This window comes from Lemur catta, chromosome 10 (assembly GCF_020740605.2).
Source record: "Lemur catta isolate mLemCat1 chromosome 10, mLemCat1.pri, whole genome shotgun sequence".
Lineage (NCBI taxonomy): Eukaryota > Metazoa > Chordata > Mammalia > Primates > Lemuridae > Lemur > Lemur catta.
The window spans coordinates 80,486,471-80,504,458 of record NC_059137.1 but is presented as its reverse complement, the minus strand read 5'-3'; the positions used below and the strand labels follow the sequence as shown (position 1 = coordinate 80,504,458).

Genomic DNA, 17,988 nt, shown 5'->3' with positions numbered 1-17,988 from the left:
TTGAAGTAGAACCAGGACATTCTGATGGACTGGATGAAAGGAGTAATATAAAAAGAGATTTGGGGGCTGATGGATGGTTTTCTACCTTGAAAAGTTGGTTAGATAACGATGCCAGTTAATGAGTTGCAGGAAGACTAGTCATCATTATTTTTGACGTTGGTTTTCTTCATTTTATACCCATTGTGTGGTATTATACTTGGTGAGTAATTTGTGCTTAAATCATATATATTGAATAATAAATAAATTAATGAATTAAGTCTTAAAAATGGGAAGGCATTTGCTGGGTAGGCAAACAAGTCATTTGAAACAGAAATAATGGTTAAGAATTGCTGTGGGGTTACATTCGATTTTAAGGCTCAAATAGTACTGTTCTGAAAATAGGGCCTGTTGACCTATATGTTGTTTTACTTGTATAGTGGATCAAAGTGTTTGTTTCACATGAAAACACTGTCTTTTAGAATAGTATAACAGGCCGGGCGAGGTGGCTCATCCCTGTATTCCTAGCACTCTGGGAGGCTGAGGCTGGAGGATCGCTTGAGATCAGGAGTTTGAGACTAGCCTGAGCAAGGGGGAGACCTCGTCTCTACTAAAAACAGAAAAAATTAGCCAGGCATGGTGGCACATACCTGTAGTCCCAGCTACTTGGGAGGTTGAGGCAGGAGGATCACTTGAGCCGAGGAGTTTGAGGTTGCTGTGAGCTAGGCTGATGCCACAACACTCTAGACAGAGTGAGAGTGTCTCAAAAAAAAAAAAAAAAAAAAAAAAGAATGGTATAACAGTTCTCAGTTTGTATCCAAAGATTAGAGTGGGAGAACAAATTTTTCCCTTTGTACTCATGGTTGTTATGGTAAAACAACCTCACCAAGGTTAGTGGAAATTAATGGCTTTACTTTTGAGGAACAACTGATCAGGAATATAATGAGCTTAAGACAGTATAAACATGTCATGTTATAATCATGAATGTTATAAAAATCTAACTTGAGGTCATCAGGAAGACCCTAGAGAACTAACAGTGGTCATCTGATCTCAATGAGAAATGTGAAGAAAAATAATTCCTAGTATTCTGACAGTTGTAGCCATTTCTTGTTGGATTCTTGCCATGTAAAATTCCATTTGGAAAATTATTTTTGCTTAGTTTTCTCCATTTGATACCTTTTAATTGTACTAATAGTATACTCTGTAGAGACCCTCTTCCCCATTTGTAGTGCTATATTTTCTGAACAGAAAATAAAGTAGGTGGCTATACGGTTAATAACAGAATAAGTTCATATAGGCCAGACTTTTCAAAGAATAATAGAATCTTAGCAGAAACAGATCTTAGAATTCATCTCTTAAAACTTCAGCTATTTAAAACCTAGAAGGGAAAAAGCTATGACAAAGCTGTGATATCTCTCTGTAGTTGAACTGGACATTCCGTTGGTTAGTTGTATACAAGTTAAGGCAATGGTTTTAGTTACAGCAGTATTGATAGTGAGAAGCAGCAGCTGTCTCCAGAGCAAGAAGATGGAATAACTGTAAAAAAGCAGACAGGCAAACCACTAAAGCTTTGCTGTCCAGAAGATTTTGGCTTACTCATTACCAAGCCCTATTCACTATTACTCTACCATATCATAAATTATCTCTGTCTCTGTCTCTGTCTGTCTGTCTGTCTCTCTCTCTCTCTATATATATATATGTCAAATGTTCATAAGTCAGCAAGAATATTTAGATCAGTGGTTTTTAACCCTGGCTGTGTATCCGTCATCTTTTGAATTCAACAATAACAACCAAACAAAATAATAAAACCAGATTCCCATGACCCCTCACCGAATCAGAATTACCAGGGGTAGTGTCCAAGAATGTATATTCTTTTAAAACTTTAGAGGAGATTATGACACATAGCCAGGGTAAGAACCACTGGACATAAATTATGTTCCCTTTATGCCATTTATTATAGGAGAATATCTGATCATATATTTTAGAGTAATATCTATATGTGTTATAATTTACCTTGTCTCAGTTATTTGGAAAAGGTATTTATGTGAGATACATTATTTTTTGTCATAGTAGTGGATAAATGAGCTAGATTTGGAAACTTTATTTTCATATTTATTATTGCAGACAGGTGGCATCCAGGAGAGAGATGTCTTGCCCCTTCTCCAGATAATGAAAAACTTTGTGAAGCAAGCATAAAATCTATCACAGTGGATGAAAATGGCAAGTCATTTGCAGTTGTTTTATATTCAGATTTGCAAGAAAGGAAAATACCTCTTACAAGACTTCAAGAAGTAAAGTCTGTTAAAGATTGCCCCAGGAATTTTATATTTGATGATGAAGATTTGGAAAAGCCTTATTTCCCAGACCGAAAATTTCCATCATCTGCTGTTGCTTTCAAATTATCTGAAGATGGAGACTCTATTCCTTATACCATCAATAGGTATTTGAGGGACTACCAAAGAGAAGGAGCCCAGTTTCTGTATGGACACTACCTCCAAGGAAGAGGGTGTATTCTTGGTGATGACATGGGACTTGGAAAAACAGTACAGGTATTTATTTTAATTATTTTATAATTAAAATTCAGTGAAGTAATTTTATTATGTACATAAATGGATAACATATGCAAATCTCTATTTTACTACCATTATGACAGCTATTTTGTGTTTGTGTGTGTGTGTGTGTGTATTTGTGTTTGTCTCACCAGCCAGGTAGTAAAGTCCTTAAAGTTGAGGACAATATCTTAGTTATTTTATCCTTAATACTTACTTAGTACCTATGGTATATTATTCAGAAATAGTGTTTTGGTATAACTTGGCTTGATTTTGCCTTTGGTAATACTACAGGGTGTCCCCAAAGTCACCATACGTAGGGAAAATGGGAAATTGTAGCTAAATGTACATTTATTTACAAAATATTCATTACTAAATCTTACAGAATTTTTCCTTTATATGGAGACTTTTGGGACACCCTGTGGTACTAAGATATCAATATATTTGAAGTAGTTTAACTTAACAATACTTTATGGAAGGGAAGTATTCCAACATTTGGTATACTACGTAGCATGGTTAAATTGGTTTCCTGCAGGCCTTTTCTACATGTTGTTTGGTGTTTATCATAGTAGAAGTTTCTTAATGTGGAATCCCTGGGCCACTAAGAGTTCTGTTTGTGGACTTTAAATAGGCCTCCTCATTCCCTGAGATGTGTACCAGAATTTGTACATGTTGTAGATCTGTGTTAGTTATCTGTTGTTCTGTAACAAATTATGCCAAAATTTAGCAACTTTAAACAATACATGGTTATCATCTCACACTTTCTGTGGTCCAGGAATCCAGGCTGTAGTTAGCTGGGTCCTCTGGCTCTGCCTGTCACGAGGCTGCAGTCATTTCAAGATTGGACTGGGGAGGATTCACTTTCTAGCTTATGTGGTTGTTGGTGTGATTCTGTTCCTTGAGGATTCTTGGACTGAGGCCTCAGTTTCTTGTGAGCTATGGGGCTGGAGGCCTCCTGTTCATGGAGCATCTCATACATGGTAGCTTGTTCATCAAGGAGAGCAAGTACGAGGGCAACAGAGTGCTAGTAAGATGGAAGTCATGGTCTTTTATAAAATAATCACAGAAGAGACATCCCCTCACTTTTGCCATTTTGTGTTCATTAGAAGCAAGTTGCTAGGTCCAGCCAGAACTCAAACGGAGGAGATTAAAGAAGGTTGTGAATACCAAGAGGTGGGGATTCTGGGGGGCCCCGTCAAAAGCTGCCTACCACAAGGTCCTTAGCTTTCCTTAGATTTTCAAGAGGTTTGTGATCCAAAAAGATGAGAGTTTGAATCTAGATTTTATGCTAAACAACCACTTTGGATTTTCAGTAGTATTCACCTAATTTGTGATTAAGTCATTCTGTGTTTCCTTCCTTATACTAGAATTTAGTTATTCTTCATGTTACCTCCATTGGTTAGTGGAACTCAAAGGTAGGTTAAAAACTAAGTTTAATGTTTAAAAATAGCTAAATAATGCTCCTATATGTAAAGATCTGGTGTGAAAAGCTAGGCTAAAATGAAGTCCTTCAATAATCATATTACCATTAGCTGTACATGTTACTTTAAGCCTAGGCAATGCAGATAATCTAGGCCTGCACATCGGAGGTGCTAAATAGTTGTTTGTGGAATAAATAAATTTGCTTTCTCAGGAGAATAGGTGGCAAGAATAAAGAAAGGAGTTATCAGGAAACTACCATCTGTGACCAAATACACAGATGAGTACTAGATGAAAATAAATAAGTACATTAAAGCCCTGCTGTGACTATTTCCACATATTTACTGCTTTTGCCTATGCTAGAATGTTCATTACCACAACTCTTTGACTAGCCAATGCCTGTACATCTTCAAAATCAGAAATGTGAGAGTGTTACAAAAGGTGACTTGCAGTTTGGGAACCACCATGCTACAACCTAAATACAATTCAAATTCATGTTTTATTCTCACATTTGACAATTAGCTTTCATTTCTGAAGCCCATGTTACAAAGAAATTCCTTTATTTTATAATTCATAAGATTATTTTAAAAGTAGCTGATTGTACTACAGGATTTTATGTTACCTGACACACTGAAATCATTGGAAGATTTGGAGATGTTGTGTTATATATGCTGAATGTGCAGTGAAAGTCTTTGGGGGATCATCTTCTGAAGATTAGGGAATGGTTTCTGTACTAATTTTGACACTGAGCTGATTTGTTGGATCCTTGGGGGACCTAGTTCTCTGGTTATTGTTGTTGTAACTCAGAGAATAATTTCTACATAAATAGGTGGTTTGGAAGATCCATTTAAGATAGAATTTCTATAGATACGATGACTAAGCCAGTGGAAGAATGTCAACAATGGTTAATGAGTTCACTAGAATTTCAAAATGCAGTGTAATTAGGTAATAATGAAAATAGGCCATTGGCATTTACTGTTTGAGCTAGTTTTATCTTCTTTTCTTAATTTTTTTTCTTTTTCCTGAATTCATCCCTTAAGGTTTCCCCTTTTTACATTCTAACTTGACCATAATATGAAATTGAACTCTTTTTTTTAAAGCTTATTTTATTAATATATACCAAATAAAGTTTTCTTCCCTCATTTCAGATTTAAAAGTAGGTGAATGTAGTATTTTATATTCTACAAGGGATAAGGATTGAAAAATGTTCACTTGATCTAGTGGCATAGAAATCATTGGTATCTTGAGCAAGAGCCATTTTGCTGGAGTTTTGGGGACACAAGCCAGAATGGAGAAGGCAAAGACACTGATAGGGAAAGTATATTTACCTCTTTGAGAAATGTGGCTTTGAAAGGGAGCAAAAGTGACCTAGTAGTAGCTGAAGAGGGATCAGATTTTGAGAGAGTTTCTCTTTTGTTTGTTTTGTATTGTTTGAGGATAGGAGATACTTGAGTATTTTTTAAGTGAATTGGAAGGATCTGGTTAAGATGGAGCAGTTGAATGTGCAACATACATAAATATATGCACACAATACATATATATACTTCATTTATGCATGTATATAAACACACATAAACATAAATAAGCAAAAAATGGAGTCACATAACTATTATCTTATAAAAGGAATGTCTTTTTTTTTTTTGGTCAGTGGTTATAAACTGATTTTCCCCCAACATCTTATGAAACTTTTCAAAACATAGAAGAATTATACACTGAAACCCCATATACCTACCACCTAGATTTTGTTAATATTTGATTATACATGGTTTTATTGTATTTATTCATCTATCAATCCATCTTTTATTGCATTTTAAAGTAGCAGATACTAGTATATTTTATCCCCAAACACTTGAGTATGCATATACATTATCTAGAGTTCAGTATTTATTTATAATTTTTTCTTATTTTGAGGTAAATTATACAGTGAATGCACAAATCTTAAGTGTACCCACTATTCCGTGAACTTTGACAAATGGCTTATCTCTGTTTAAGCCAAATAAACACTTTCAAGATATAGAACATTACCACCCCAGAAAATTTATTTATATCACTTTTTAGTTCTACCATCATCCCCAAGAACTTCTGTTCTGGTTTTTTGTATTATAGATTAGTTTTGCCTTTTCATGTAAGTGGGATCATACAATTGCACTCTGGTATAATGCATCTTTCACTTAGCACAATATTTTTGAGAATCATCCATGTTGTTGAGTGCATAAGTAGTTTGTTCCTTTTTTTGTCACTGAGTAGTATTCGTTATATAGATGATACATTTTGTTTATCCATCCTCTTGCTCATGAGCTCCTCAGCTGTTTCAAGTTTTTGGCTATTACGAAAAAAGGTGTTATAAACTTTCTTGAACAAACCTCTTGTTATTCATTTCTCGTGGGTAAATAATTAGAAATGGAATCATTTGGTATTATGGCTGATGTATGTTTAGGTTTGTAAGAAATTAACAAACCTTTTTCCAAAGCATTTGTACCATTCCGCATTCCTACCAACAATGTATGAATTATAGGTGCTCCATATCTTTGCCAAATTTTTTGTCAATCTTTTTAATCTTAGCAGTTCTGTTTGTTGTGTGTGTATGTTTGTATGTTCTTTGTATACTTTGTTGAGGTACAATTGACATACAATAAACTACATAAATTTACAGTGTATAATTTGGTAAGTTTTTATATATATACACCTAGGAACAGATCACCACAATACCGCAACCAAGATAATGAACATATCCATCACCCCCAAATTTCCTCATGTCCATTTGTGCCTATGGTGGGTTCAACACCAGTAATGTTTTACCTGTAGTGGAACTGAGAAAGACACTTGGGAGGGAATCTGAGTATAAAATCCAAGATTTTTATGAAAATGTCCCAATATTTTATAGAATTCTCACCCTAATTCAACAGGTAATTTGAAAATTAATCCCTTTTGTACATTTACATGATACTTAATTAACTAATATAACTTCAGTAAATAATTTCAACTGGAGTATACAGGTTTGGGAATCTGACCTTTGCTAATCAGACAACTCAATGATAGGGAGGGAGGTCAGTGGGTACTTACTGTGGAACAATGATTCTTAAAAGTGTGGTCTCTGGACCTTAATAAATGAAGAAACCGAGGCACAGGAACACTAAATAACTTCCCTGTACTTGAGTCATATACAGGAAGTAACCATTTTCATTCCCATTCTAGATCTCTTTTTCCCCCCTTTACCATTTGCTGCCTCCATCTTGTGACTTAATGAATATAGTTAATTAAAAGCCTTTTACTCAGCTTTTAATTAACTATTAATTCATTCAGTGAGTTGACATTTATTAAGCACCTTCTTTGGGCCAGGCACTGTGATTGTCACTGAAGAGCATAATATAAATGCATATGATGGCTACCCATAGAGAGTTCACAAAAGGATGATAAAAAGAAATGTCTGATAAGTGGATTGGAGGAGAGGAGCAAGCCTGCCTGCAGGGGGAAGTTGGTATTTCCATCATTTGCTTTTGAAAACCCACCAAACTTTAGAAGTAATTTGAGTGATATCAATTAGGACATTAAGGGTTTTTATTTTATTTTATTTTTTACTGAAGGCACAGCTCTAGTATTGTATTTGAAGGATTTATCATAACAGAGAAGAGCTCAAATTCATTGAATCAAAATTATTTTTTAATCTCAAATTGGCAATTAGCTTTCACAGGCACAGAGTCTTAAGGACTGCTATTCAGCAAGTATGATGATGTTTCTTACCATATTTTATTTCCTCATCTTCTATGTGAAATAAAATGATATTAATACTTCTTGGGCAGCAGATAGAATTTTCCAAACTATAGATTTTTTTGAATTTTTTTTTGTGTATTATTAGATATTACATTATCAAAAATGTCATTACTGAAGGCTGTTTTAAAAAAATAAATACAGTAAACCTCAATCATGAGAGAAATAATGGGATTGTTGATAATTAAAGCTTTCTTAGGTTATTGTGAATACCATTTTTTAGATAATATGATCTTTAGTAGATTCAAAGCTATACTAAAATTTAGAAGTTCTTTGGATCACAAATCATGTTTGTTCACTCAGGAATATAGTAATAAAGAGAAGAATAATATTGTCTTTATTTTCATTCATGGAGACAATGACATAATATCCAGTGTGAAAGATTAATTACTTCCCTGAGCCCCAAGCCCTATAAAACAGAAACAATAATGTCCTAGCATTTTAGAGGTAAAATTCTATTTCTTGTTCTGGCATGTAGTTCAGATTTTCGGAGTAGAGCTTTGTAAAGATAAGTGGACCAGGCCCTCTTTCAAAACTGCACTTTATTGTTGTTGCTTTTGGAGTCTTTTTGAGCAAGTAAAAATCATAGTTTTTGAAATGTGATTCTAAAGCGCTCTCTCTATACCTTTGTATCTCCCAGGGAATTGAAAAATAAGGAATGTAAGCATTTTTCCCTTTTTGTCCTGAAAGAAGTAGATAATTTTTGCTGTGTCTTCTTCGGTTTTGGTCTAAGGGAAGTTTGGTGCACTGTTCCCAGCCTCAGAGTTACTCTGTACGTCATGAGCTGACTGTGTGTGAGGAAAGATGGCCTATAAAAATGTTTGCCTGACAGAGTTTAGACAGGAGTGCCTGTAAAAACAGAAAGCTTTCCCAGAGTGGTATTTCATTTCTGCAATGCAGTTTTTTGGCCTTTTACTATTCTAGAGGTAGCTGATTTAAATATTTATTTTTGTTCTTTTCATCTGTAAACAATTTTAGAACTATTACACAATAAAACATTTTTTTTATTGCAGATTAGTTTGGTAAACCTTCATTGTAAGTTTGTCATCCATCTTTCGTGAATTAAAATTTGGATAGACCTCTACTGTGGTAGTATAGTGTGATGAGATGGCTGGGTCTCCTCCCAAAGTATGTATTCCTTTTGCCTTCTCCGAGTTGGGGCCAGACAACAGAGACTACATTTCCTGGATCTTCTGTTGCATGTCAGTGGGGCTTGTGACAGGGTTTGGCCAACAGAAAAAAGGTAGAAGTGATGAGTGCCATTAACAGCCATGGTCCATAAAATCCACCTGTGCTATTCTTCACACTCCCTTTCCCTGTCTGCCTTTTGGATATTGACAGATTACTGATAGTATTATTAAATAATTAATATATCTTATTAATATCTATGAGTATATGTTAATTAGCAAAATTAATATATAGCTAAGAGTTTGTCAGTGGTTTAGTTGGCTTCTCCGGCTACTATGTATTCCTGACTAAAGTCAACTTTTTTATTTCAACTTACTTTTTTGGGGGTAGGTGGATGAGTAATGTTAGAATGTAGTGTAGATTATTTAAATGAGATGCAGAGATATAACAAAATCATTAGTAGATTTAGTGAATTGAATAAAGCTGATCTGTAATTAGAGTCTGTAAATTTAGTCACCTTCTATGAAACATCTTCCAAAGAACTGAGATTCTTAAATAAATAAAAGATATAATTCACATATCTTTATTTCAGGGAATTTGACACGAGGTTAGAATTAAGATTGTATATCATATTGGACAGATGAACAGATTGAATTATTAATCATCATAATTAGGAATATAATTTTCCTATAATGAAGCAATCCATAGGTAAGTTGAGAGCAAATCAGTGGGTTATACTGCCTCTTTTAAACTGTTATAATATCTAGTAGATACCTTTTGTCTTTTTAGTAGCCTTTGAGGACCAGTTGCCTAAAACTAAAAAGAATATAGGTATCACTGTGTGTGTATGTGTGTGTGTGTGTGTGTGTGTGTGTCTGTGTGTATCGTTAATTCTTTAATTAAGGTATAATTACAAACAGTAAAATGCACAGATCTTAAGTTTAAAGTTCAGTGAGTTTTGACAAATATATATATCTGTATAATTAATACGCTAATCAAGACATAGAACAATTCCCTCACCCTAAAAAGTTTCCTCATGTCCTTTTCCAGGCAATATCCCAGTTACCTAAACTTTTAATTATAGATACCCTGTGATTCAATATTAAATGATATTCCAAGAGGTGGTTAGAACCCAAAATGTCATGAATATTTACATCAAGGAATTGGGTAAATTCTAAACTTAGATTACATATTTTTGAATACAAAACATAAATAACTTTACAAATACCTATAAAGAAGAAATTATGGGCATGCATCAAAGATCATCTACCTAGTGGATATTAAAAATATTTAAATTGTCCAATGCTTAAATTCAGTCATTTGTGGAATATCTTTTCTGTTTCCTTTAATTTATACTCTACATCAGCCAGTTTGCTCACTTTAATCTCTTACTGGATTCTTCAGTAACTTTATTTACTTTATTTTCTGTTCATCTGTTTGTTTTTTTCTCCACCGTGCTCCTTAAATGCATCTCATAACCATCCCTTCACCTCTGCCTCCCACCCCCCATATCTGCTGGATTCCACACTACTGAATGATAGAAATAGCGTTTCATCTAAACTAGTCCAGCACCTAGCACAGTGCCTGGTATGTAGTAGGTAATAAATATATTTATACTGAATGCATTAATGAATTTTAAGTTGTGTTGGATAAAAAGTATGGTTCTGCAGTTATAGTTTTATTATCCTTATTTGCCAGGCTCTATGATAGATATTTTCCTTAAACATCCATGTTAATTAGGCATTGTTGCCTCCATTTTATTAATGAAAATATTGAAATTTATAGACAGATTATGTAAATTGCCCAAGATTACATAGCTAATAGAAAACTGGTTGATCAAACTCTAAAGTCTTTGCTATTATATAACTCTTGTAGATTAGAATGCAAATTTTATGAATATTTTAATGAATTTTAAGATCGAGATAAGTTTTGATGATCTTATATATCATTGTTTTGTAATCTTTTAGACAACATAATTTGCCCAAAATCTACTTTGTCTATTGTATTATATGAAATTGTCTACAAGGAACAAAACCTCTTAAAGGAACGATGCTACAAAAATAGCTACTGTTTGCTGAATCATTGATATTTACTAGGTTGACACTTTATATACATTTTTTACTTTTTTCAAGAACAGAAATAATTTTGATTACACTATAATACACAAGTGCATTCTTATACAATGTAAGCTATAGTTTTTTATTGAAGTCTACACAACATAAATTAACCATTTTGAAGTGTTTAATTCAGGGCATTTAGTGTATTCACAATGTTGTGTAACCCCCATCTCTCTCTAGTTTTAAAACTTTTTCATCAAACCACAAGACACCTTATATCTGTTAAGTAACCACTCTTCATTTCTCCTCTGCCTCTATCCCCTGGCAACCACTAATTTGCTTTCTGTCTCTACAGATTTGCTGATTCTGAGTATTTCATATAAAAAGAATCATACAATATTTGACCTTTTGTGTCTGATTTTATTCACTTAGTGTAATGTTTTTGAGACCCATCCAAGTTTTACCATGTAGTAGTAGGCGGCTGAGTAATATTCCATTGTATGTGTACAAGGGCTGTCCAGAAAGTATCCAGCCACATAATATGAAAATTACATATTAACAATGGCTGGATACTTTCTGGACAGCTTTCATATAACACAATTTGTTTATCCATTCATCACTTGGTGGACATTTGGGTTTCTACCTTTTGGCTATAAAAAAGCTTCTATAAATATTCGTGTACAAACATTTCTCTTGTATGTATACCTAGGAAGGAAATTACTGGGTTATATGGTAATTCTGTGTTTCATTTTTTGAGGATGTGCTGTACCATTTTCCACACTGGCTATACCATTTTACATTTCCACCAACAATTCCTGTTTCTTTACAACATTGCCAACACTTGTTATTTTCTGTTTTCTTCATTATAACTATCCTAGTAAGTGTGAAGTGGTATCTCCTTATGGTTTTGGTTTGCATTTCTATAAGGGCCAGAGATGTTGAACATCTTTCCATGTGCTTTTTGGTCATTTATATATCTTCTTTGGGGAAATGTGCATTCAAGTCTTTGGGTTGTCTTTTTTATTGTTGAGTCGTAAGAATTCTTTATATGTTTTGTATACTAAATTTCGGGGACAAGAGTGACTTTATTTTAAATGCTAATCTGCCTGACTAACCCTGAGTCCAGGAATACCTCCAAAATATCTAGTTGTATTACTCATTGTAGGAAAACCTGTTCACTGTAAGTTTCACCTTTCCTCCAAAACAACCCTGGATGTTGGTGCACTGTGACACTTTTTGCCTCCTTTTAGATCTAATATAAGTTAGTACTTATATTCCTCCTGGACAGCATAAAGACCTCAGAGTATTATAACTCCACTTGTGTTCCTTCTGACTCATATATATTTGTCATAGTTTTTTGTTGTTGTTGTTATTTATTTAACAAAAGCCCAGGTCTCACTCTGTTGCCTGGGCTTGACTCACTGCAACCTCAAACTCCTGGGCAGCCTCAGCCTCTCAAGTAGCTGGGACTACACGTGGGTGCCACCACACCCTACTAATTTTTCTATTTTTTTGTAGAGATGGGGTCTCACTCTTGCTCAGGATAGTCTGGAACTCCTGGGCTCAAGTGATCCTCCCATCTTGGCCTCCCAGAGTGCTAGGATTATAAGCGTAAGCCACTGTGCCCAGCCTGTAATAGATTAATTCTGTTATTTGATCCCAACAAATATTGTTATAAATTATTGTTTCATAATGTCAGTATAAATTTTTATTTTGTATATATTTACCATTTTTTATTGTTCTTAATTTTTTCCCTGCATCACTGATCTTCTATTTAGGATCATTCTCCTTATGCCTGAAAACATTCTTTAGTTATTTTCTTTACTGGGGTTCTTTTGGTGATGAATTGACTCAGTTTTTGGTTATCTGAAAATCTTTACCCTTCGTTTTTAAATATTGTCACTGGGTATAAAAATCTAGTTGCTTTTATTTTCTTTAGGGCTTTGGAAATATTCCATTGTATAGTGTCTTCCACTGTTTTTGCTGCTTTTAATATTATTTTTCTGTCTTGAGTGTTTTCTATGAAGCACCTACTTGTGGACTTTTGTTTGATTTTTGTTCTTGGCTTGGTGTTGTTAATAGATCTTGAATCTATGACTTAATTTTTTTAAACTGATTTTTTTTAAATCAGTTTTTAAAAGTTTTCAGCTTTTATTTCTTCAAATACTTCCCCTGTACCATTCTTTTCCTTCTACCATTTGGGATTCAGATTGTAGGTATCCATACCCATGTTAAAAATACTTTTTTTTCTACAGTTTTTTTAATCCTCTTATGGTTTTTTTCTTAAGTTTTAAATATTCATGTTATTTATTTTTGTAAGGTAATGAGCAATCCTTTTCTCCCATATGGATACCTCATATACCTTTCCCCCCAGTCTTTAAAACAACCCTGCCAACATTATTTTTGCCATTTTTACAGGTATCATTTAGAGAGGTTAACTACCTTGCCCGAGTTCACACAGCTGCCAAACAACCAGAGCTAAAATTTGCTCCAAAGTCTAATTGATTCAATATTTCTTGCTCTCTGTTATATGAGGTTTGATTCTTTTTTTGAATCTTTCTTACTTGATTTTTGGAGAGTAGCTGTTATTCAAAATGGTATGTATTAATATATTGATGAATTAGTCTATCTTAAAATACCATTCTGTCATTCCATCTATATTTATTAGATAAACAGAAGTGCAAAATTTATGAGCCAAATGTTACCCTCCTTAAGGAGTTTATTTTCTACAAGGAAAGAAGAATGTATACAGTTTATTCTAATAGAGGATATGAAGAGATAGTTTCCATGGATAGAAACAAATAAGAAGGTAATGTCCTAAGTGATGAAATTAAGAAAGAATTCATTGAGTAGGTATAACTTACCATGGAAAAGTTGGTAATGTGAGGATGTTTTTTATTGTATTCAAGAGTAACAAACATTTGTTTGTTATTACCAATAAAGAAAATCAATACTGGTGTTTCACGTTATATCTGTCCCCTTAACAAATCTGTTTGTCCATACTTTGTCACTTAGTGGGTAGTCATATAAGCAGTGAAATTTCGTACATCATGATACATTATACATAGTGATTAAAAAAGTCTTTTTTTTCCAGGTTATTTCATTTCTGGCTGCAGTTTTGCATAAAAAGGGAACTCATGAGGATATTGAAAACAACATGCCAGAGTTTTTACTAAGAAGTATGAAAAAGGAACCCAGTTCATCAACAGTAAAAAAGGTAAAGTATCTAGAAATATTCCACCCGTGAAGCTGGTATTGCAAAAGCATATAGAAACTTTTAAATATCATACGTTATAGTATAAATTTTAAAATAAGAATTTAAAGATGTTACTAAAATATTTGTTTTATAGGCCTACTTTTTAAAGAATTACCAATTTTATCCTCAAGTTAAATTTCATTGACTCTCAGAATGGCAAAATATAATTTTACTTGAGCTGGTTTCAGGGTTTCAGTCTGTTGGTTGTCAGGATTTACCTGATTTACTTTGATTAATTTGTTAAAATTAATTTGTTAAACTTTTATGTATACATAAAGTTGAAGTTTTAATTTGTTAAAATTAATTTGTTAAACTTTTATGTATACATAAAGTTGAAGGTTTCATTATATTGTTTTTTATTTATGTGAGAATAAACTGGAGATGGTTATAGATATTGGTAACAAAGGTTTGTCACTGATATTTAAAGTTGCTTAGCAGACTAATTATATCCCCAAAATATGAAACAAATTCTTTTTTAAAATTAAATTAAATTTTTAAAATTTATTTCAAAATATTAAGGGGTTACAAATCTTTTTGTTATATGGATGCACTGTACGATGCTGAAGTCAGGGCTTTCAGTGTGCCCACTACCAGGACAGTGTTCATTGTACCCGATGGGTATGTTTTTATCTCTCACCCATCTCCAACTGTCCCCGCTTCTTAGTTTCCAATGTCCTTTATATCCCTCTGTGCCCATGTATATCCATTGTTTAGTTCCTACTTATTAGTAAGAACATGTGGTGTTTGTTTTTCCATTCCTGAGATACTTCACTTAGGATAATGTTCTTCAGTTCCATTGAAGTTGCTGGCAAATGACATTATTTCATTCATTTTTATGGCTGAGTAGTACTCCATGGTATATATTTATCACATTTTCTTTATCCACTCATGAAATGATGGGCACTTAGATTTATTCCATATCTTTGCAATTGTGAATTGTGCTGCAATAAACATTTGAGTGCAGGTGTCTTTTTGATAAAAAGATTTCTTTTCCTTTAGATAGTGGGATTGCTGGATCGAATTTTAAGTCTACTTTTAGCTCTTTGAGGATTCTCCATACTGTTTTCCATAGAGGTTATACTAATTTGCAGTCCCATCAACAGTGCATTATGTTCCTTTTTCTCTGCATCCACACCAGCATCTGTTGTTTTTTGACTTTTTAACAATGGCCATTCTGACAAGGGTAAGGTGGTATCTCATTGTGGTTTTAATTTGCATTTTCCTGATTATTAGTGATGTTGAACACTTTTTTCATGTTTCTTGGTCGTTTGTCTATCTTCTTTTGAAAAAATTCTGTTCATGTCTTTGGCCCACTTTTTGATGGGGTTGTTTGTTTTTTTTCTTGCTGTTTTGTTTGAGTTCTTTATAGATTCTGGTTATTAGTCCTTTGTAGGATGTATAGTTTATGAATATTTTCTCCCATTCTGTAGGTTGCCTGTTTACTCTGTTGATTATTTCCTTTGCTGTGCAGGAGCCTTTTGATTTAATTCGTTCTCATTTATTTATTTTTGTTGCTGCTGTATTTGCCTTTGGGGTCTTCATCATAAATTCCTTTCCTAGGCCTATGTCTGAAAGAGTTTTTCCTACATTTTGTTCTAGAATTTTTATGGTTTCATATGAAGCCTTACGTTTAAGTCTTTACTCCCTCTTGAATTAATTTTTGTATATGGCTAGAGATAGGAGTCCTGCTTCATTCTTCTTCATGTGGATATCCAATTTTCCCAGCATCATTTATTACATAGGGCATCCTTTCCCCAGTGTACATTTTTGTCTGCTTTGTCAAAGATTGGTTGGTCATAACTATACGGTTTTATTTCTGGATTCTCTATTCTGTTCAATTGGTCTATGTCTCTACTTTTATACCATTACCATGCTGTTTTGGTTACTTGAACTCCTGACCTCAAGTAATTCTCCTGCCTCAGCCTCCCAGAGTGCTAGGATTATAGGTGTGAACCACCTTGCCCAGCCCTGTTTTGGTTACTGTAGCCTTGTAGTATAATTTGAAGTTAGATAATATGATACCTCCATATTTGTTCTTTTTGCTTAATGTTGCTTTGGCTATTTAGGCTCTTTTTTGGTTCCAAATGAAGCTTAGGATTATTTTTTCTAGATCTGTGCAATAAGATATTGGTATTTTAATGGGAATTGCATTGACTCTGTATGTCATTTTGGGCAGAGTGGACATTTTAATGATGTTGATTTTACCAATCCATGAGCATAGAATGTTTTTTCGTTTGTTTGTGTCATCTACAACATCTTTTATCAATGTTTTATAGTTATCTTTGTAGAGATCTTTCACCTCCTTAGTTAAATGTATTCCTAAGTATTTTATTTTCTTTGTAGCTATTGTAAATGGTATTGAGTCCTTGATTTGACTCTCATCTTGACTGTTATTAGTATATAGAAATGCTACTGATTTGTATACATTGGTTTTATAACCTGAGACTTTGCTGAATTTATTTATCAATTCTAGGAGTCTTTTGATGGAGTTGTTAGGGTGTTCTAGATATAAGATCATATCATCAGCAAATGGGGATAGTTTGACCTCTTCTGTCCTGATTGGGATGCCCTTTATTTCTTTCTCTTGCCTCATTGCTCTGGCTAGAACTTCCAGTACTATGCTGAATAGAAGTGGTGACATTGGGCCCTCTTGTCTTGTTCCAGTTCTTAGAGGGAGTGCTTTTTAACTTTTCCCCATTCAGTATGATGTTGGCTGTGGATTTGTCATATATGGCTTTTATAGTTTTGAGGTATATTCCTTCTATGCCTTGTTTGTTGAAGGTTTTTTTTTTTTTTTTTTTTTTTTTTGAGACAGAGTCTCACTTTGTTGCCGGGCTAGAGTGAGTGCCGTGGCGTCAGCCTAGCTCACAGCAACCTCAAACTCCTGGGCTTAAGCGATCCTACTGCCTCAGCCTCCCGAGTAGCTGGGACTACAGGCATGCGCCACCATGCCCGGCTAATTTTTTCTATATATGTTTTTAGTTGGCCAGATAATTTCTTTCCATTTTTAGTAGAGACGGGGTCTCGCTCAGGCTGGTCTCGAACTCCTGACCTCGAGCGATCCACCTGCCTCGGCCTCCCAGAGGGCTAGGATTACAGGCGTGAGCCACCACACCCGGCCTGTTGAAGGAAGGTTTTTATCCAGAAAGGGTGCTGGATTGTATCGAATACTTTTTCTGCATCTGTTGAGATGATCATATGATCTCTGTTTTTGCTTCTGTTTGTGTCTTGAGTCACATTTGTTGATTTGCATATGTTGACCTATCCTTGCATCCCTGGGATGAAACCCACTTGATCATAGTGAATAATGTTTTTAATGTACTGTTGAATTTGGTTTGCTGATACCTCATTGAGGAATTTTGCATCAGTGTTCATAAAGGATATTGATCTGTAGTTTTCTTTTTTTGTTATGTCCTCCAAAACTATGAAACAAATTCTACTAATACAAAGAAGTTGGATTCAGAAAGACTAGGTCAATGTTTGTCTCTGCTTCTGCCCATGTAGCTGTGAATGCTAATCATATCCATATTTCAGCTTTCTCCTACATTAATGTAGGTTTATGAATATCTTACAGACAGATCTTATAAAAAATAAGAGATTTCTAATAAAACAATGAAATATAAAAAAAGTGTATTATACTTTTATGTCTTTTATATTATCCTTAGTATCCAGGAAACTGGATAGGAATAAAGATGAAGTGATTTTATAAAATCTTTATTATATTATGGTAATAAACTACTGGCCACAAGTTTTAAAACAGAAACTGTTTTATACAAGTCTTATATATAAGATTGCTGAGAAGTCCAAGTTTACTCTTGTCTGTCACAAGGGCCAT

General features: G+C 34.0%; 1 protein-coding gene across 1 annotated transcript in view; it reads left to right on the top strand.

Annotated features, from left to right (window-relative positions):
* Positions 1–17,988, top strand: part of ERCC6L2 (ERCC excision repair 6 like 2) — a 117,767-nt gene that overhangs the window by 2,327 nt on the left and 97,452 nt on the right. Inside the window, exons 2-3 of the mRNA XM_045562732.1 lie at positions 2,101–2,525; positions 13,992–14,114. Coding sequence (XP_045418688.1) covers positions 2,101–2,525; positions 13,992–14,114 — 548 coding nt within the window. The remainder of the gene's footprint in view (positions 1–2,100; positions 2,526–13,991; positions 14,115–17,988) is intronic.